The 21,479-nt window shown below is 38.6% G+C and overlaps 1 protein-coding gene across 2 annotated transcripts in view; it reads left to right on the top strand.

The window, feature by feature from the left end:
* FAM53A (family with sequence similarity 53, member A) overlaps window positions 1-21,479 on the top strand; it is a 68,279-nt gene that overhangs the window by 13,275 nt on the left and 33,525 nt on the right. Inside the window, exons 2-4 of one of the 2 annotated variants that reach the window (XM_009328782.1) lie at window positions 4,768-5,014; window positions 12,127-12,181; window positions 14,454-15,253. In XM_009328782.1, coding sequence (XP_009327057.1) covers window positions 4,937-5,014; window positions 12,127-12,181; window positions 14,454-15,253 — 933 coding nt within the window. In that variant the 5' untranslated portion in view covers window positions 4,768-4,936. Of the gene's footprint in view, window positions 1-4,767; window positions 5,015-12,126; window positions 12,182-14,450; window positions 15,254-21,479 lie in introns of both variants that reach the window. The other variant, XM_009328781.1, reaches the window with a different exon arrangement.

Raw genomic sequence — 21,479 nt, 5'->3', positions numbered from 1 at the left:
AGGATAGTGAAATGGTTCCTATTACTGAAAATCCAATTAGTTTGAAGTGCCAAGCAGTTTGAGAGGGATTCAGCCTGATAAGCATAAAGGGCATGATAAGGAGAGACTGAAAAAGAAAGTTAGCTGCCTTTAACCGGCTCTGGAAATAGAGCATGGTGGAAAAAGTACATAAAATAAACAGCTCACCATCTCTGTGGGTACATTAAATACATACCACAGCAGAGGATTTTGAAACAAACAAAACCCCAAAAATGTGAAAATACCATAAGTCATCTTCTGTAGTGTAAGGAACCTCCTTCTAGGAGGTATGGAGGGCCGAAAGCTTGTAAGGCTTGAAAATATGTATTGATGAAGTTTTAAAATGACAACAGCATAGCGAAGCTAGAGTGACTCTTAAGAATCTTCAGCCTCCTAACAGCCAATATTAATTAGCAAAGATGAGGGGAACAATTCCTGATAGAGTATAAATAGCTCAACTAGAGTAAACCAGGACTTTGGTCACCTTGAGTTAAGGTGCTGAGGCTGCAGGGCTGACTTCAGATCACTTTGAGCTGGTGAGTTTGACTAGTCAAATGAGTGAATTGGAAAAGGAAACTAGAAGCAAACCACGTTCAAACCTTGCTTTGGAAGGGGACATCTAATTCCTAATTATAGGAGAATCTGCCTGGCTCAGTGTGGGAAATGCTAATGTCAACTGGCTTTCTTGTGTGGCTTTTTTCCCCCCCTCCCTGTTGCTGTAGTTGGACAGGCACCTCGATAAGCAGTGTCAGCATCCCACAGTGTGCCCGCACAAGCATTTGTGTCCAGTTCATGGCAAACCAGACTGGGGAACTGATCCAGCTGGAAAACAACCTTTACCAGAAACAAATGGAAGTGTTTTGTTTTTATCCAACTAGAAAAATTCCTTGATCTGGTTCTCTGTGTAGTAACAACAACACTTGTGCTGGCATACTGCTGTGGGCAGCAAATAGCCGGAGAAGAAAATGTGTTGACAGTTGTGATGGCAGCTAAGGTATATTGAACTGCAACCTAAATGGCTTTCATTGGTAGGAGTGTGATGATGCTCTTTTTCCACTTAAACATTCATTATGTTGTTAGCAAGAAGGACTGTCCGGTGGGAACAATTTGTAGTGTAAAACAGTACAGATGTCCGCAGCGTATGCCTAGCCTGGTTGCTTGCTTTGGACCAGCATTAATCTAGTGCAGCATGCTGAACACCTAATGGTGGCTGCAGTGCACCTTCTGACTTTTTTTTGGAGTGGATTACTTCTGGGCAAGACTGGTCCATGAAGTGAGATAAAGCACATAAAGGAGGATGAGGAGGGAATTCACTTCCAAAGCGTGCTGCTGATCTGAACTAAAACTCGTACTCTTAGGGTTTGTGCTTGGTATCGAGAAATGGAATTTGCTGATGGAAGGGAGCAGTACAAACTGGGAGCTGATATATGAAGGCTTGTCTGGCTAATATCACTTTCTCACCCCTGTCCCATGTAGACCTTAAATACATACTTAAAAAAAAAAAAATCTTTCTCAATGGAGCGTGTCTCATTTTAAAAAGTATTGTTGGTAAGTGTGAGTTGCTAAAATGAGAAACTCTTTTGGGAATTTCCATTTTGCTTCTGTTTCAGAATTGATTGGGTTGCACGCTGTCAGAAAGGGCCTGAATGGTTGCAAGTCTTAAGTATCACTTTCAGTATCTGGTAGGATTTAAGAATGTGGATAATCGTACAATTCAGCTTGATTCTGAAAGTGCCATGCTTCTGTGATTTCATTTGCCTCCCCTTCTTATCCTTTCATGCAACTGAATGTATTGGTTCATTAACTAAAGATTAATGTCCTTCTGTCTGTTCTCTCCTTATTCTAGCTTGTATTATGCTGACTTAAAATTTCAGTGAAACACTTGAAGATTAGAAGAACTAAGCAAAACATAACTACATTGTAGTTAACTGATTACAGATCAAAACCTTGTTCTTCCCCTGTCTTTGGTAGTTTTATTGGATTTGCTTTTTTCCTTGAGGGGAAAAAACCACACGAATTCTTATATGGCCCTTCTAAACAAAAGTAATTCTGCTGAACTTTTCAGCTGGTTCTTAATAGTAGCCTCTTAGTTGTGGAAATCTTAATCCTTAAAATGAATCTGAAAGTCTTTGTGCTGGTTACTAAGCTCCTCAGTTTCAGTATATTTTCAGTCTGTATATGGACAATTTCTGACCTCCAGTCAGCCTTTCTTTTGACTCCTATTCTGGATTTCTAGATCTAGTTTAAACTTCACCAGGTTTAAAAGGGATATTACAATGTTTGATCGTGCTACTCTAAATACTGCTCTGTTCACACACTTGCCCTTAAATTTGCATAGCATTTCATGAACCGCACTTTGCTTTGGCAGATGCTTATATTGAAAAGGGTATATGCAACTTTTATCAGAGTGAACTCTTTATAACATGAACTCGAGTGTTTCTGATATTTGACTTGGTGTAGTTTCAGAACAAGATCATAGAATAGTTTGGGTTGGAAGGGACCTCTAAAGGTCATCTAGTCCACCCCCCCTGCCGTGGGCAGGGACATCTTCAACTAGATCAGGTTGCTCACAGCCCCATCCAACCTGACCTTGAATGTTACCAGGGATGGGGTTTCCACCACCCCTCTGGGCAACCTTTTCCAGTGTTTCACCACACTCAGCATAAAAAATTTCTTCCTTATATCTAGTCTAAATCTACCCTCTTTTAGTTTAAAACCATTCCCCCTTGTCCTGTCGCAACAGGCCCTGCTAAAAAGTTTGCCCCCATCTTTTTTATAAGCCCCCTTGAAGTACTGATGGGCTGCAATAAGGTCTCCCCGAAGCCTTCCCTTCTCCAGGCTGAACAACCCCAACTCTCTCAGCCTTTCTTCACAGGAGAGGTGTTCCATCCCCCAATAGTAAATATGTGATGTGGTAAATATTTCAAGTTGTTGGGTGCTTTCCTAAAAGATAGGACACATTCAGTAAAAACAGACCAGTGGAATCTCCAGATATCTGGGTAGTGTTATTTATGGTTGAGGAGCACTTCTAAGCATCATAACTTAGAGCAAATAAAAGTAGATCTTAGAATGAGGTCAAAAGATGGGCAGAAATTATGACTGTGGGACAGCCCTCAGGCAAAGGGAGGCTGCTACGTAGCAGACTTCTGTGAAGGTGAAATAGTGTGTGGTTAGCATATGAAAATCATATTTGAGGATGTACTCAAAGGCAACAGGTTTAAAAGATAATCTAACATTACCATTAATACTATTAATATCTTATTTTTAAATGGGTTTAACTTGGGTCATGGACTCAGGTGGCTTTTTTTCTTGCTACTACTAGTTATTTAAACAGCTGGTAAGTAGCAGTGTGGAAAAGAGGCAATATTTTTATGGAAACATTCGTTTAAAACTATTATTTTCTGCTATTCTTTTTTTTACTATAGACTTTAAAACCTAGCAAATGGAAGTAAAATTCTGGTCCTAGCAGCATCAGTGTTCCTTCCCCAAAGCTTATGTTGCTTTGTTTAAATTTGGAAATACTTGTGTGTGGATCTCTTCCCTTTTTTATTCCATAAGCAGTTACTGAATACACTTGTCCAACTTAAATCATAAGCAAGAATGGTTAATGCATGTCACTAATGGATCATCAGCATGAGTTGAGGAAAGATGTTTTTAACACAGTAAGGCAAAGTTACGGGAAGAGGAGTTTGTTGAAGGTAGTGTGAAGAAATTCTAATTAATACTAATGTAGACTTGGATTTGCAAACTGGAAGTGAATTTGAGAACTGTGGTAAGCCTGGAAGATTCAATGACAGAAGAAGGAAAATGAAGCTGAATTCCTGTGGTTTTGTTCTGGTACTTCTTGAACTGGAAGAATGAGGTGGGGTTGAGGAAAGTACAGAGGTCCATTTGCTGTGGTAAAAATAACCAGCTAATAAAGACTTTTGGAAGACAGTGAGGAATGGTATTGCAGCAGTTAAGGGTTACTGATGCTGAAGGAAGAGAGAGGGGAAGAAATTGTGTAGAGGATGTTTAGGATAGAAAGAGGCAGCCGGTAAACCTAGTGCTTTTGTTTTAGATGACTGCTTACAGAACAAAGATACCTAAGCTTTTGTCAGTGATGCTTTTACATGTATGATAACCTGTCCTGCTTACAAGTTTAAGATCTGGTGTTTGCTGGCAGGTAGCAATTACATAACCTTTAAAAAAGAAAAACCACAGGGATAGATTAGAAGTAGCTGAGATTTTAGAAAGTGGTTATAGTGTTTGAGCTACCCAGTGCTCTACTCTGCTTTTAAGAAGGGTTTAGTGATGAAACAACATGGTAGAATGTCTTAAAATGGCAAATAGTGTTAAACAGGCAGAACAGTATGGTAAGTATCTGCGTGTTTCATATGCTGTTCTAGTACACCTGGCTAAGACTTCAGTAGTAGTTTAAATGAGGGAAAGTTTAAGTCTTTCCTTCTGCCTTGGATAAAAATCCTAGGTAGAACCAGTTTAGTAGTAGGAAACAGCCAAATAATATCCTGATCTTTACTATGTATGAGTCTCATCTCCCTTCTGAAGTTGTAATCAATGAAATCTCAATAGGAATATTCTCTCATTAATATAATCTGTAATGTAATCTAAAATGCGAGGCAGTAGCATTGGTCAGTGGTATACTTGCACGAATGAATGGTCCAAACATGAGTCCTCTTATTACAACACTAATTATGATGTACACGAGAATTTTTCTGACTCTTTCCTTTTTCTGCCCCAATTTTACAGAAAATCAGACATGATACACTGACAGCATTTGGAAATAAACTTTGGCAATAAGATGGAAGCATAAATCTCAAGACTTTAAACCAAAACAGAAATGGCTCATGAGTATTGAAACAAGAGACCGAAGAGCCTCCAACGCTTCCCTGTGAGCAGTGGAAAAGGAACAACTACCATGGTAACACTAATAACAGAAAAGCTGCAGAACCAGAGCTTGGATGATTTGACGTGTAAAACGTACAACATTAATCTGGTAAGGATCTATCAAAACAACATGTAATAAGCATGAAAGGCAAAGTAGATTAGAAGTAACTCAAAACTACATAACAAATTCAAGAATGTAGATCAGCCAGAATTCAGTTATTTAAGTTAGGACTGGTTTGCAAGGTGGATGAGAGTTCACTTTTTCCGTTTACAAAATTCAGTGTATGGTCCTTCTGGAAGTGATGCTTTCTTATTTTAATTATCTTTTTAACCTTACAGCTTCACTTTAAATAATTAGGGAAAAGCCTGTTCTCTTCACAAAATAAAGCGTTCTAATGACTGAAAAGAAGTATCGAAATTTCTCAGGATTCCTTTTTCCCCTAACAAAAAGCACAGGTACTGGTATGTGGTGAATTTTTCTTCACTTCATATAACCAAGTGCTTGATGTCTGACAACAGTATTTGCTTACAAAAATCAGTGACCATCATGTAGGTAACTATCAGCACTGGACGGAAGGAGAACAGGTCATCAAGTAAATACAGTTGAACTGAAAAGTCACGTTACTGACTACCAGACTGTTGTTGATGCTAGTAGATCCTTGCTTTATCAAGTGTGTCAGATGCCTGGTGCTCTGAAAAATTTTGTAATATTTACTGGGATGTCTTCTGCTTGTTTAATCTGTGGATCCATGGTGTGGTTCAAGCATCCTATTCAGACACTAATCTATTCTCTTCACATCTCACTTGTGAAATGAGATATTATCTATTCCAGAGTGAGTAATGCAAAATAGTCTCCTGTCAATTTTGGGTGCCCAACTGAGAACCCTGAGACCATATTCTTCATGTAATGCACTAGCCTTGTTTCACTGACTTTAATTGCAATGGCACCCTTCTGTAGGTGAAACTTTAGGGTACCAATGAGACACCAAAAAAAAAATTAACTTGACTAAATGTCAAAGTATTGTTCAACCCTAGTTCTGTTATTTTTTTAAATGATAAATAATGCAAGCATTGAATCTGAAGCATTTCAGTTACTTTAACAGTAAGATTCTGCCTCTGTTGTAACTTGTACTTAAGTAGCTGAACTGCTTCCTTATTTATTTTGCAAGCCTAAACCAGGTGAAGCATATCCTGAATGTGGTGGAGTTTGTGCACAAGCACCCGCAATTCTTATGTGAAGTGCTTGACCCTTTGTCCAATACTTTGTGCAGTAAGGATGTCTATTAGTAGACATTAATCAAATGGTTTTATTTTTAAAACTAACAGGTCCATTTAGAGTTCTTCTGGTAGCTTACTTGTTTTTACTATCTTTACCTTAAATATATGCTATTCCTAAAAGGCAGATATAGGGTTTTGGAATGATGTTAACTCTTAGAAGTGCTTACTCAGCTTGCATTTATTTTGGCTAGCCTGATGAAGCACTTGAGATATGCAGTTTGTAGGAGAATCTGCTGTATTCTTGAACTGCTGAACTCATCACTTGTAACTAAACTCTGGGCCTAGATGTGAGCCAATGATGACTTGTAACCAGTAGCAGTGCTTGCCTCTAAACTTGTAGTGGCATCTTGTGATTTCTAGTTTTTGAGGCACTAAAGTTTGTATAAATTTGGAAACTGAGCTGTCCTTTTACTGATAGTCACTGTAGGTTTTGGACCAGAGACTTGTAAGATCAGAGAAGGACGCATTACTGCTTTTACGCTCTGCGGAGTCTGTACAAGAGTGTGCTGGCATGCTGTAATGTGTTGTAGGTTCGTTGTTTGTTATTCCTGTCATTATCTGTACTTAGAATAAAGCATGAAAAAGAATGAGTGGAGTGGAAATGGCAAATGATGTCTCATCAGTGGTTTTGTCCTCGCCCTTCTGCTCCTCTCCTCCTTTAATCTATCAAGTAATTGGTTTTGTAAATGCTTTAGTTCTTGCAGAAAATGGGTTCTGAGGGCAGGAACAGTTTCTGTTTGTACACAATGGCAGCTTGAAAAAGTGTGGAAATCATGAAGTGAGGTATGGTAATGGAGAAGCAAGTGTGAATAGAAGTGTGCAACTAGGTTGCTCCCTGCTAAAAAGGATTCGTGGGAGCAAACAATGGCTTCTTGACTAAAACATGAACCTAAGATAATAAAAAGTACACTTTTTCCACTAGTAAAGACAACTGCTAAATTTTAATAAGGGGAAAAAGACTGCTAGTGGGGGTCTTGGTTCAGCTCTGGCACATTTAGACTTTCTGGCAAGAAGTTCAGGTTAATGCTGTTTTCTTCTAATAGCAATAGCAATTTAGAGCAGTTCTGAAGTGGTCTTGCCTGCATCTCATTACGTGTGCTGGCACAAAGTTCTGTGGGACCATGTGGTGAATCACCTTGTGAGCTGATCGAGGATTAAGACTAACCTTTCTTGCCCGGGTTAATGTAAACCCTTATCAGTGTCATGATACCTTTCACAGTGCATCTGCACAAGTGCTTGTCTTGGCACAAATAGATAAAGTAGCTGGGGAAAAACGGTTTTGTAATACAGCTCATAAATGAGGGTTATAAAAGAAAGAACGGCTCTTTCAAAGCTATTTACTTTCCAGCTAGCCAAGCTGGGCATAAAGACAACCTGTATAGGACATAGTACGCTTTTTCATTTGTGTAAGCTGTGTGATGACCAAGTACCTTTCTTTACCTGTTGCCCGAGTACATTGTAAAATACCAGCTGTAGCTTCTTTTACTGCTCTGTTAAATGACATGCTAATTTTCCAAGCTGGTGTAAATCATTTGGCCAGTGCAAGCTCAGTTATGTTGTACAGTCTTGTGCTGCACCTGCCTTCAGGGGGAAAACCCAAATGATTTGGTTTCCTGCTGTAGAAGCAGGAAGGTTGTCCCAAGCTTTTATTTCAAGTGGGCACTGTAGCTCACAACGTAGAATAGTATCCCTGGTTGGTTGACGCTACCTCACAACAGCGAGATCATCTGTGACCATATTATGGCTTTCATGAGTTGACAGCATCATTAAATCAAATAGTTGGTCTCTATTTCCTTGAAGGTAGATCTCTTGAATCTTAAGAGTCTTGAGGGTTTTTCTGTATGTTCTGGCTAAGCTTGTACTTTTTTGGTGTTCGTGTAGGAGCTATTATTGGCTTGTGAAGTAACAGTGTGTGAGATGCAAGACTTCAAGGTGTGGTATTGAGAAGGAAATGTGGGCATCTTCAGCTAATCATTTGTGGAAGGAAGAAGCTATACTCTAAACCCCTTCTGAGCATGTGGGTTTTCATTATTTTTAGTTTTTATGAAGCTGACCTGTGTTGAAAGACTTAGACTCAGCCCTCAAGTCTTTCGGCTGGTGGCTTTCCATCCAAGGAATTCAGCCCAATCCTAAGATGTGACTTGACTTAATCACTTCTTCACATTCTGAGAAGAGGCCAAATGCTTCTCCTCACTGCTTCCTCCAAATATGAGGCTAGATAGATATTTGGTAGAAATGGAGGTTGGCATGGCCTATTCAAACAATGAAAGTCACATCTGTATGGTGGTGGTTAAATTAGCACTTGAATAGTAAATGCTGGCTTTCCTGTGGTTTGGGAAGAATGCTGATAAGTTGGACGAATTAAAATATACTTGGAAACTGGAGAAAATGCCTTGAAAATAAAGAAATTAATTTTAAAATTATGAAGATCAAGAAGTCATTCTGAGAATAATGAGGAGGATAGCACAGGCTGTGAAGTTCTCAATGTAGTAGATTGGAGTGTATGTAGAAGAATAGTCAGATTTATTTTTGTTACAGTTGGGTTTTTGCTAGCAAAGAACACTTTTTAAATTGGTGATGTAAATTATAATTCATTGTCAGTCTCACTTGTGTGTCTCTTCCATTTACTCAGTTCAAGACTAAGTGTCTTTAAGTGAATATTTTAACGAAAGAACAGCTGCTAAGACTCAGTAAACCAATTTAAACTTGCATTGCTGTCCTAAATGTCATAGCATGCAATTCCTGTTGAGTGTAGTCTCTCCAAGTGCACAAAGGAGGTTCTACTTTTGAACAAGCACTTCAAAATAGACCCACTTTCTTGCATGAAGCAAACAATTCCAACCTTAGGTGAAACGTGTAGTTTCATTGTTTTGTGTGTCTAATGATCTGAAAATGTGCTGGTTTTTTTTTTCTGGAAAGTTCTCAAGAGGCATCAGATCTTGGTGGTTTTTTTAACAACTGTGCAAAAAGCAGTAGTTGGAAGATGGACGTGCATGGCCTCTTGACTTTCCTCTTAAGGAAAATGACCTTGTTGAATAACTTGGCCTTCTTCTAAGGAAATTTCCTTCACACAGAGGATAGCAGACTTCCCTGTCAAGGTTCTTAGCAATTGCAGTCTCTTCTCGAGTATAACTGTTAATAAAAAGAGCTCTTCATTCAGGAAGCTTCAGGTAGATCATGGCACAAAGGGAATGAATGAGGGAGGGTAGAGCGTAGCCAGCCCTGGAGAGCTGATAAACTGGTTCAGTGCCCTGATACAGTGGTATCTAGTGGGACTTCTGCCATGTGCTGTATAGATAAAAACATCCTCCCTCCTATAATTTACAGCCTGATAGAGTCTACTCAAGTTTGGACTTTCAAACATCATTAAAATACACTACCAATAGTGTTTTCAAGTATTTTTAGTTTCTGTTATAGAAAGCCAAGTATATATCATAAAGGAGAGTATATATCATAAAGGAGATGCTTTACTTGTTCTCCCCTTAGTCACCCCTTATTTCAGTGCCTTGAGCTTTTACTGGAAATGGTGCAGCTTACAGTCCCTTTTCTGCATATGATGTCATGTGTGACATTCTTAATGAGGGGTTTTGGTCTCAATCTCCAAAGAATTAGCACTCTCTTGTAACTTAACAGGATTCTGTATAAACAATCACTTAAGAGAACAAGTTGTAGTTGTAATATGTCTTTCTCATAGAACTGAGCACTGACTTCATTAGAAACTGATCAGAAATAGCTATAAGGACAGGGTTGCTGTCTGCCTTAGCGAACATTGCAGTCATTCTCTGTAGTACAGATAGCCTGTGTGTATGTGATCCCACTTTTTCCATGCACCCCCTTGAAAAATGCTTTCAGTGCTTTGCAGCTGTCAAAGATGCCGTAGTTTAGTCTCTACCTGATGGACAAGGCTTTTTAAGGTGGTTAAAGTGCAGGTCATTAAATAACTCAAGCCTTCTTGAAGAGGACCTTGTTAAAGATGCATTTGGCTGAAAACTACTTGTAAAAACTAAATATCAATCTAATTGCCACGTGGGATTGTCCTTGAGGTTCTGTTCCTTCTAAGCATCCAAGATCTTCGCCTGTGTGAATAGTCTTTTAAACATCCCTCATTATTATGTTATGATTAAGTCATTCTTATTGCCCTTTTCCATGTGGTTCAAGATACATTAGCTTTAAGACTTTTTGACATGGAATTCTGTTCCAAAAACACATTTACCTTGGCTATTATCTGATAGTTCAATAGGTTGGTATTGCCTTTCATTTGCAGAGAACTGGAGAGGGAGGAATTTGAAAAACCTTATCTTTAAGTCTTTTTAACTTGTTTGTTTCTCCTTCAGGGACAGCTGAAATGTAACTATTATTATCTTAATGTGCTCGTGTTCTATATGATACCTTAGTAGCTCTTTAGAGTAAATGATTGATACTAGTTTTTTAAGTATGTATACTATATAACTGGCAACTACAGTTATGAAAAGCAAACTAGTAAAAGTAACTGCTGCTCCTGCTGTCAAGTTGCAGACTTCAGATGGTTTGAATAGGGCTAATTAACTGCAAAGCTGGTGGAGATTCAAACTTGGAGTTCTGCTGTTTACTTAAAGTAGCCTTCTTTAAAAGGAAGTTATAAATGCAACTACAGATGCAAATGTAAAGGGAAAATCAAATAGCTTGTCTCATATGCAGGTGTTGATAAAAAAGATTAAAAATCTGATTGCTGTCCTATCCTTTCATCTGTTCCATTATTTCCTACCTCTAAAACAATAACACCAAGGGAATATTACCATAGCTTAGCATTTCTATCTTACACGTGGGGCTCAAGGTTATAAAGTTGTTACTACTAGTACTGTGTGTTGCTACACAGTAAGAAAGAAAAGCTTTGTAGCCCAAGGATGTTTGTATAAAAATTGACTTTGTATCTGGAAAGGAAGTGTATGTACAATGCTATCTTCTTTGGCTATACACAAAAAACAATGTTCACATAAAGTGTGTTGCTCTCTTTATAAAGCAATCTTCCCCTCCATCCTGAGGTGGTGATGGAGGAATAAATAATGGCCCTTGGGCTCTGATGGAGCCTTAAGCCATTTATTTATAACTCCTTTATAGGAGGCTGGATAGCAAGGTCTATTCTTTGTCTGAGAAATCTAGACTCTTTAAGAATGCCTTTGTAGTAATATTTTTCTAGGTAAAATTAGAATTTCCATTAAGAAAATGGAAAACATTCTGCATACAAACTGGTCTTACTGTACAGATGCTACTGATGAGGCTTAATAATAAATTCTGAAGTCCTTTACACACAAACTTTGTTTTAAGCGTGGCTTTTACATTGTTTCTGGGTAGTGAACCATCACCGATAAACTGTGACTTCCAAAACTATCAGTCTGCAAAAGATGATTCTTGGATAGGAAGGACTCTTTTAATGGCTTTTGTACTTTAAGAAATAAGAAAACATTTTGCTACGTTGATTCTTAAGAAAATGTAAAATAGTAGTAAAGCCTGATTTGAGCAATATTCATTCTGGGGACCCTTAAGAAGCTATTCCTGTCTCTTAGTTTAAGGTGAAGTGTTTTGCTTTTTACCCTTAAGATTGAAAATGGAAACCCAGTTGTCAGACTAATTTCCTCTCCACTGAAATGAGAATTGGATCAAAGCTTTTTCATTAAGGGTGAATTATCACTCGTAATTTTGCAGTTTATTCACATGGGGTAATGTTGCAACTCTTGAAACAGTTTGATACTTAGCAATGTATCAGAAAACATTGCAAATAGCTAGATGCCAGAGGTTTTATTTAGAAAGATCAGCTGTTCAGGAATTTCTTCAAGATACCCAGCAAAACCCCGTCCTTTTAAAGATGATGTTAAATGCACATATAGGGAAACGGAAAGCTGCGTGCCGTTTCCTTGAGGTGTATGCTCTTTCACACAGTTAAAACTTTTTTCTGATTCATTTCAGTACTCATCTGAGAAGCTGAACAAAAGTGGCAGCTTGTTCCCTTTCGAAATCAACGGTAAGTTCTTCAGAAACCTTAGCTGTGTTTTACTGAGGTAATTGGTATAGCAAGCAGCCTTTCTTTTGTAAATAAGGTGAGGGGGATGGAGCATGCTGTTGTAGAGCCTGCTGGTTTAAGCTGGTCTCTGAACAATACTGGGAATAGCTGGTTGTTAGTTTTGTACTTGTGATCTGCTTTGCATAGTAAAAGCCCTTGTAACACTTTTTTTTTTGTTCAATATCTGCTATGGTGTGCAGAAGCACAGCAATGCTGTTTTTGATGCTAAACATCTCTTCAGGTTCCTCAGCTAGCAGAAAGCTCTCACATCTTTACACACCTTCTTACATGCTTTGCTACACAGAATATCCAGCATGATGCAAACCATAAGTTGAAGTCCGGTGCCTTCATACAAGCGTTATTTGCTTTTCCCCCCTTGGTCCTATTAGAATAAGAGTAAGTTGCATCTTGCAAAAATAAAAAATGCCAGATATTGATATGTAAACTTTGTACTGCTTTATTAAGGGATGAACCTGAAATTTTGCATGTTCTGTCATGTCTTTAAGCATGGAAGATTTTTATTTGCTCAGTGGGATTCCCCATAAAATGTGAAACTTAGTTTGTGTAAGGTTTCAAAGGGGAATGGTATTTTATCTTAAATACCATTACCGTGTAAACAATTAAAACACGTGCAACTCTTGACTTTTTTTTACAGTAGACTTTAAACCAACCTCCCAGCCTGGAAGAAAACTTTTCTAAGGATTTTTAAAAATCAAGCCAATCCAAGCTAGCAAATTGTCCTACAGTAGATGCTAGGAGTTTCAAACACTATCTGGATTCCATTGTGATGGCTGTTTTACTTGCATTGAATTATGGATGGTCCCTGCCTTGAAGAGCTTACATGCTTAAGGCAAAGCACAGTATGTGGTTGTACCCATCTGAAAGAATGGAGGAGGAAGGACAGAGGAATTCTAATAAAACATGTTGTTTGAATAGGCCAGCTGTCTGCACAGTTAAATGATTTTGAGACAATAGGGTGTTCTTTAAATAAGATCCAAATAAACAGGATAATCCATGACATACTTTGGGCATGGAACATGTACAACTATTTGGGTTTGCAACTTTTAAAGCTACTCTGCAAATCTTATCTGTGATTACTCTAAAACTTAGTTCAGAGTATTTACAAGTATTTAATGTTTAGGCTATATCTAGGTTCTTAAAATAGGCGTAGGGGAAAGACTTGGTATTTTAAATATTCTTTCTTTAAAGCTGGGATAAGTGAAACTTACTTGGCTAATTGGTTTAAATTAGCAAATTTTCTAACCAAGCATGAAGCACTGTTAACTGGCCAACAGTTTTGCTGCTTTTCAATTTGCAAATCCAAAGTCTGCTGTTCTTACACTTCATTGTATAATGTGGAAGAACAGCTGTAAAATGTGCAGAATGTTCTCAAAGAAACGCTTTACAAAAGAATGAGAGGCTTCGCTGGCAGACTGCTTTTAACCCAGCATCGCCACTTCAGATGAGAAGTTGTGCACTATGGGTTATGTCTGTATTCACAGTAAAACTTGCAGGAGGTTCTTAAGGGATACTCACTTTATTTTATGCATTGAATTAAGATTTTTTTCCTTACACTTTGAATATGAGCAAAAAAAAAAGGAAACAATCTGCAGTCTGATTTAACTTTATACTGTTTCTAATTTAAAGTAAAGCTTTTCACACCACGGAATGTGAACACCCATCTGTTTGAAACTTTTCTTTAGTAAGGTATTCTTAATAGAAAAGCATAATAGCCAAATGAAGGACAGCAGTCTATGAAGAGATTATCCTGCTCTTTTATTTAAAAAAAAAAAAAAAATTCCCTGGTGGGTTCTCACATTACTTGTTAATCCATTTTGGTTGTACCTTAGGCTGTTCACTGTTGCAGGTTTTAATTGTGGTATATGCTATGCGCTAGGAAGCAGGTAAGGATGCTGTCCCTATTGCTTGCTAAGAAACACAGTTCTGTAATCTTTCAGTATACAGGAAGAAGCATTAACAAGGTACATATACACTGGAATGCCTGGATTGGCTCCTAAAATACTTTGGTCTTCATGTTTTTGGAATTTTCTACCTTTTTAAAATGAGTATAACTATAGTGTGAAACTTTGATTAAGAGCTGGGTATTTGCGGCTCATCCTTCTAAGCTTGAGTTTGATTCATGGTTTTACATTAAACTTTTTAAAGACAATTTAAAACAAATTGTCTTTTTCCTTTGCATCTTTCACCTGTATCTTTCTTTTGTTTTCAGAAGAGAGTCCTTGGAAAGCTTTAAATGGGGGTTGCCCAATCCAGACTGACACAACAAGGAATTCAGCTTACCCCTTCCCAGTGTGCCCATTCAGCACCAGCACTGCTAGTAATGGTAGTCTGCAGTGGCAGCAGGGAACTTCCAGTAAATCTATGGTGTCAGGATTGAAAAGTGAATTAAACCTTAACGAAAACTCAGGTCAACCCTTGGCACCACCAACAAAACGCCATTGTAGGTCCCTCTCTGAGCCAGATGAGCTGGCTCGCTGTCGGTCACCGTGGAAGCCTGGCAATTCAAAGGTTTGGACTCCTGTGTCAAAGAGACGGTGTAATAGTGGTGGTAGCGCTACCTTGCAACGCTGCAACAGTCATGGAAGTGCAACCTTACAGAGAAGCACAAGTATCAGTCTGCCACAAAACATACTGTCGCTAAATAATGTCTTCACTATCACCAGCTTCAACACATCACCAGTACCCAGACCTTCCTCTGCCAGCAGCGGGTTTGTGGACAGTAGCGAGGGCAGCACAAGCTCGAGTACCCGCTGGAATTCTGGAGGCCCTTGTGACTTTAACCCAAGGCGCCGCCTCTCCCTCTCCCAGGAGCACATCACCGAGACGGGAAATCTCTTGCCTTCAGCCAACAGCACTCCCACCTCCACACCCGAGCTCAGCCGGCGTCAGGGCTTGTTGAGATGCCGCTCGCAGCCTTGCGTTCTGAATGAAAAGAAAAGTCGGCTAAAGCGCAGACGGGAGGAGGATGTACGGTGGAACAGACCATCGTTAGACTTTTTTAAAATGACACGGGTGAGATTTTACTTTCCTCAGTGTGTGAAGGGAACTCTTGCAGAAAGGCTGTTTCTAGATAAACTGAACTCATTTGTAGTGTTTACAGATTTGCTTGTTCTGTACTGATACATATCCCCTTCAGCAGTATAGCAGGCTTCTTATACTTGCCAGTGCTATACCCTATAGCAACTTATTTACTTTTTGCTCCCAAAGCCCAGTTCTTGAAGTCCAATCTACTTGATATAGAGTACAAAGAGCTATGAAAAGATGCTTGAAGCAGAGGCCAAAGAAAAATGGCTTGTCTTTAAAATGCAAGGAAGCCATGGGGAGGGCGGCGGGGTAGACAGGGTGGCAAAAAAGTTACGCCACTGTGTTCCCAGCGAACAGTGTACAATGATTTCTAAGTCATCTTAGTGCAAACCTGTTTTGTTAAGCCTCCCCTTACGGTTTGAATAATTCCATAAAACTAAATAAGAGCAAGCAAACACCTATATAAATGAATTGACTAAAGAAACTGCTACTAAGTAGTCAGAAATAGAAATAGTGTTCTAATACAGCAACTGCAGATGCTCCAGCTCAATGGAGAGGTGTTTTACTCCAGTTATTCAGAATTCTACTTCCCTCTTCATGTGAGAGTAAAGGTGCTGATTTAAAAACTAGTAAACTTCAGTTCATGCCTATACTTTGCATGTAATACAAATGCATGTACACAGCTCACTTTTCAAAGCTTCTGTGTCCACAGAGGCAACTGCTATAGTTTAAAACTGAAGATGCTCATTTAGTTTCTGTAGATGTAAAATTAAGTCTTACGTTATGGTCAGAGAATGCTTTATGCTGTGAGAATATAACCCTACTGCCTTCAGTATATACCAGACTCGGGAGGTTTGTGTGAGTAGATCTGTTAAGAGTAGTGGGGAGGAGGCAGTTTGTGGAAGTAGCAATAAAAATGTAAGGGAAGAAAATAGTTCTGCACCAGTGTCCCTGCATTTGATGCACTGTGCAAAAAGAAAAGCTGAATAGAATGGGATGCTGGCTAAAATGTCCAATCTGTGGTACCTTGGTATTAGTAGGCTTTACACAGAAATGCATGGGGGGGAAAATACTTGTAAGATACTAGAACTGAACTGTCTACTGTAGGTTATTCACTGAGTTAACTAGTTTATGTCCACTTTGCTTAGCTAAAAGTCTGTATGATGGCATCTGTCCTTCTCTTACACCTTTTGTGAGACACTTACTTACAGCTTAAAGGATTTTCTTTAAAAATACAGCTTTTTTTGATGAAGCTGTGGGGTAGGTAATTGGTTGGCGAGCCATACAGAATGGTCTGTTTGCTTATTGACAAGGTTGGTAACCAGTTCTGTTCTCGATATGACTACACACTGTTCTGAGTTTTGGTTAAGTTGCAAGTTTACTAGTTAGCTAATCAGATTTTACCTATTTCTCTGTGTTAATCACTGCTGAGATTAGTTTGCTAATCTACTCCAGAAATATTAGTGGATTTGCCTTTCAGCTGCCTGTGTGGTCTAATGCAGGTTTCTTCATTTAAACTGAATGTAAAATTTAAAACCTGTTCCTTTTTTGGCTAGACTTGCTGTTTGCATTCTTCAAGCTCTAGAGGCAAGATGCAGTATTTCAGACTGGCAGAATAGTTTCAGTTGCTCAGATGTTATACCTTCTAAATAATCCATATAATAGTGTGTATGGAGAAAACCTGATACAGCCTATGTCTATGGAAAGTTTTTTTGCTATTTAGATTTGCTGCTGAATTAAAGAGTAAATGAGACTATATAAAATATTTAGGCAGTCTTGATCACTTTTTCCTGTAAGACCTATTTTGAAATGATGTTTTCGTGATAAGCTGAGTAGTTTATGCAACAAAGTTTACTCTACAGTGTCAAGGCCTCATGGGGTTTTTCCAGCTGTTTCAGTAGAATCTTCTATATAGATACTACTGTGTATTTAATCAAAGACACAAAGTATAGTTTTGAAACTGAAATACATCAGTTTCCAAACATGCTAAATTTTAATGAAAACATCTGTTTAAAAACTAGGCAAGTACTGAAAACATTTGAAGTAAAAATTGAATTAACTTTTTTCAAGAAATGTTGGGGTTTTTCAGAATGACAGCTTGCTTACCCATTACATTGTTAGAAGTCTTATATTTCTTTATAGCTTACCTTTTCCCCATGCCCCAAATCCTGGCAGATGTATATGCTTTGAAACTTACATTGTGGTCTTAAATGTTTCTCTCTAAACTTAATATTACTGCTGTGCAAAATATTATAAGCTAATACTACAGAAGACTTGTTTTGAAGTGTCATACAAGGAGATGTGGATGTGTCCTATATCTGCATATAGCTCAGTGAAGATCAGGACTACAAGAAGGGGAAGTTCAGTAAGACCTCTCTTTCATGTATCTTGATAGCTCCTTATTGTTTCCAAAAATACTCTTTCTGTGATTTCAAATTCACTTCTAAGTCAGTTTATGAAAGACCTATGTTAAAAACAAGTGCTTTTAAGGATTTTTGTTCTAAGCTTTACTGCAAATATTTTGATGCCCTCAAATCTTCCTGAAAAGCTAAACTTACCAAATAGTTGCTCAAAGCCGGGTCAGTAACTAGATAATTAGTATTGCTTGTGGAGAACTTAAGTCATAGTTGACCCATGTCATGATGGATCTGAAGGTGCTGGGAAGGGAGAGTTCTTACTTGATATTGCGGTGGTATATTGGAGCCACAACTGCGTGAAGAGGGGAGTTTTGGGTCTGCAGCCATTTCTGCCACTGCTCTGGAGTCCTGAGCGGTCGGCGTTGAAACACCTGCCAAAGTTGCTCAAGATTTCTCAGCTAGGAATTCTGTCAAATCAATATTTATCAGAACTAAATAACTTATTTACTTTAACCTGAAGCAAGTGCTGTTGTATCTGACTGAAGATCTTGAATACCTGTGGCTGGGTGAAGCTTTAGAGGGAGAAGGGGATGAAAGATGTTTTTGGTTGGTTTTTTCATTAGTGAACTGTTTTTTGCTAGCTGAGTTCTGGAAAATGTACTTGGTGGTTGCTGCTTCAGTCCCTACTAATTTGCTAAATATAAGTGCTAGAAAATCAGAAGTCTAATTCTGAAAGCAAAGTTCCCATTGTCATTGCTTTTTAAGCTTAGAGTTCATAGGTGAGTAAGTTCAGATTATTAAACTATCATTATAACCTATCCTTAGTTTCTGTACTTGTTCATGGCTTGCTCCTTCCATTGTTGCCTCTTTAATATTCTAATTTGTGCCTCTAAAAGGAGGAAAGAAATTGGACAGCTTTTAACACCATAAACTGTTTCTTTCTGTATACTTTGATTTTATTTTCTTCTTCCAGAGAACTTCACACTTCACTGTACTCCCCCTCTGTTTTAGACTTTATGCCCTCTTGGAAAAGAATATGCCGTATCTTCAATTCTCATGGAAAACACTACATTAATATTCAGTAAAATGAGTAATTCACGTATGTAGAAATAGATTGAAATGATCAGGCAGACTGTTTAGCGCTCACATAGTGCTAAATTCTGGAAGGATCTTTTTCTGGACTTGAAGCTGAAAATACAAACTTGTGAAACTTCAGACCTTCTAGAACATGAAGGCAGCTGTAAAAACAAGTGGAAAAGACTGTAGGAAAAGATAACAAAATATGATAGCTGTTTTCAGCCCCTAAGGACTCAAAATTACCTTCTCTGTTCAGTTATGTATGTAAGAATAGCTGTATGAGTTGTAGAACAGCAGAACACAGTATCTATGCCTAATTAGTGTTTGTTCACGATCACCCAAATAAGAAGCCGGCTCCAGTGAGGAGTGTCGGTCTTCCTTCATTGGAGGAGGAATCTGATCACCCTGGTATTTCAAGATGACTCTGCATGGCAAAGAGCCTCTCTGGACTTGCGCTCTTCTGCAGCTAATAAGCTCTATCTCAGAGGCTGCCACAAAGTAAAGGTGACATTTAAACTGGTAACCGCAGTAGGAGGTTAGAAGTGTTTCTTTACTGAAGATAAGAGTTATTCCACCCCAGAAAATTGCTGAGCTTTTTCAAATGTTCTGCTTCATGAATTACATCAGTCGATCCTGAGGTGTGACAAGTAAAGAACAGCCAAGAGGTTGCACATGTTTTTCAGTGTGTAAGCAAGTTTTATTGTGACAGTAAGATTTAATTCTGTTTCAGATCAAACACCACACTGTAGTTTGAAGGCTTTCTGGTGTTTAACTTTATTGTGCTACTCCTTCCCCCAGTGCTGTGGCATGGAGTTGCCAAAAAAGAAAAATATCTTGGTATCATGCTTTAGGGTTTTTTTTAAACTTCTCTAATGTTCTCTGAAGTGGTCTTTGGTCTGTTTAAGTAGTTAATACAAAATAGCTGGCTTTATCCAAGTAAGGAGTAGCTTCAATTATTCAGTGCTATGGTGTCTCATGCACTAACTTTAGACTAGATACGACAATACAATTAAAAGTTTTAAGGGTCTCTAAACAGTGAAGGAACTCAGGGTCTGAAGCTGTGATTCCCTAGCACAGGGTGCTTCTGCCTTCTTAGAAATGCTTTGAAGTCTCCTGGATTTTGTACTAGTGGATTTTCTTGGGACTGAGGTAGATCCTAAGTGCCACACCAGGTCAGGCCAAACTGTGTAGCCTGGCACCCTGCCTGACAGAACAGCTGCTTTGAGGCACGCAGGAACAATGAATGTGCAATGTGATACTTCCTCCAGCATGATGGCCTGGCTTCTGCCAGTGTGCATCAGTGGTTCAAACTCTGACAACTACTGATAGATCTATTTTCTGTTAATAATCTGGGGTTTGACCCTTTATCTTGGACCTCCACAATATTCCACAACAGTTTAATTTTTGTAAACTCTGTTCATCATCACCTTCTCCAATCACCTGAATGCTTGATTTATTTTCTTTCTTGGAGTTTAAGGTCTTGAATCAGCAAAACACTTGGATAACTTTGATCCTTAAAGTAAATTGAGCCTAAATTGTTTCTGCTTTATGATTGACTTTATGCTTCAGGTCACCGTGACATTGCGGCTTAGTGGATCTGTGAATAGATACGAGGGTGAGATGTGACACTAATTATCTTATTTAAGTATGTAAACCAGTGTAACAAACTTGTGGTTGCTAGCTGAGAACTATTAGGCATTCATTTTGTTTTGTTGCTCTTTGAGTTCACTGTAACAGTCAGTATGCGGACAGGTAAGTGAATTAGCCATACTGTGGCCTCACTAAGTTTAAGCAAAATTTTTTCAGTTTTTGTTCACTTTGGTTATGCTACCACAAAGTGGATTAATGTTCCCAAGCTGCACAAGCAATGTCACTGCTATAAGTAGAACTCAAGCGTGGGCATAGAAAAGACAGTATCATACACGAGTAGTGTAGTGAAGTAGCTGCTCACTTGCGTTATAACGGCTTTCTCCCGGGCTGCTGTTTTAGCATGTGCAAGATAAAGAAGTTATATCAAGAGTCGCTTACAATGCCAGCAGGGTAACCTGTGAGTCAAGCTTGGACTGGCTAAAGTAGGTTAAGTACTGGCTCGTGAAATCCATTCAGATTGTGTTCTCTAAATAGTGAGCATATTGCTTTAAATAGTTTGAGATGCTTATGTAAAGCTTGCCTCTTGCAGCCCCCTGTCAAAATGGGAACAAACAGGTATTTGGGGTAGATGTACTTTTCTGCTTGTGGATACAGTTAAGTCAGCAAAGGCTGTTCTCTGCCTAGCACGTTACACTTAGGTGGTGTGGTTTGGGGAAGACATTTAATACAACTGCAAGTCTTAATCACTTAAGCTCTCGTACTCTTGCAAGAAGATGTAGTATGGCATCTCTTGGTCAGAATATAGGTCTGATTTTTTTTTTTCTACCTGTGGGTGACACTTTGCAATTCAGTGATGCATTGATGTGCACTGCTGCTTCTCAGATAAAATAGATGGTAGATGTTCTTGCACTGTATGGGGGTATATTCTACTTCAGGGTGCCCTTGATGCCCTTGGCTTTTGAAATATGGTTTGTGGAAAATACAATACAGATGAGCTGTATGTAGTGAAGGACTGGACTGGGGTTGATTGGGATCATTAAAATGGTAGCAAATGTAAATATGCAACATTAGTTAATTTACTAGTAGTTTCCCTTTGTATAAGATTAAGAACCAAAAAGAACAGCTGTGAATGAAGCAATTGAGCTGGGGACAGAATTTTGGTTCTTGTTTGAAAATTTAATACCTATTCC

The sequence above is a fragment of the Pygoscelis adeliae genome, unplaced genomic scaffold (genome assembly GCF_000699105.1).
Source record: "Pygoscelis adeliae isolate BGI_AS28 unplaced genomic scaffold, ASM69910v1 Scaffold66, whole genome shotgun sequence".
NCBI lineage: Eukaryota > Metazoa > Chordata > Aves > Sphenisciformes > Spheniscidae > Pygoscelis > Pygoscelis adeliae.
This window is presented reverse-complemented; position numbering and strand designations above follow the sequence as displayed.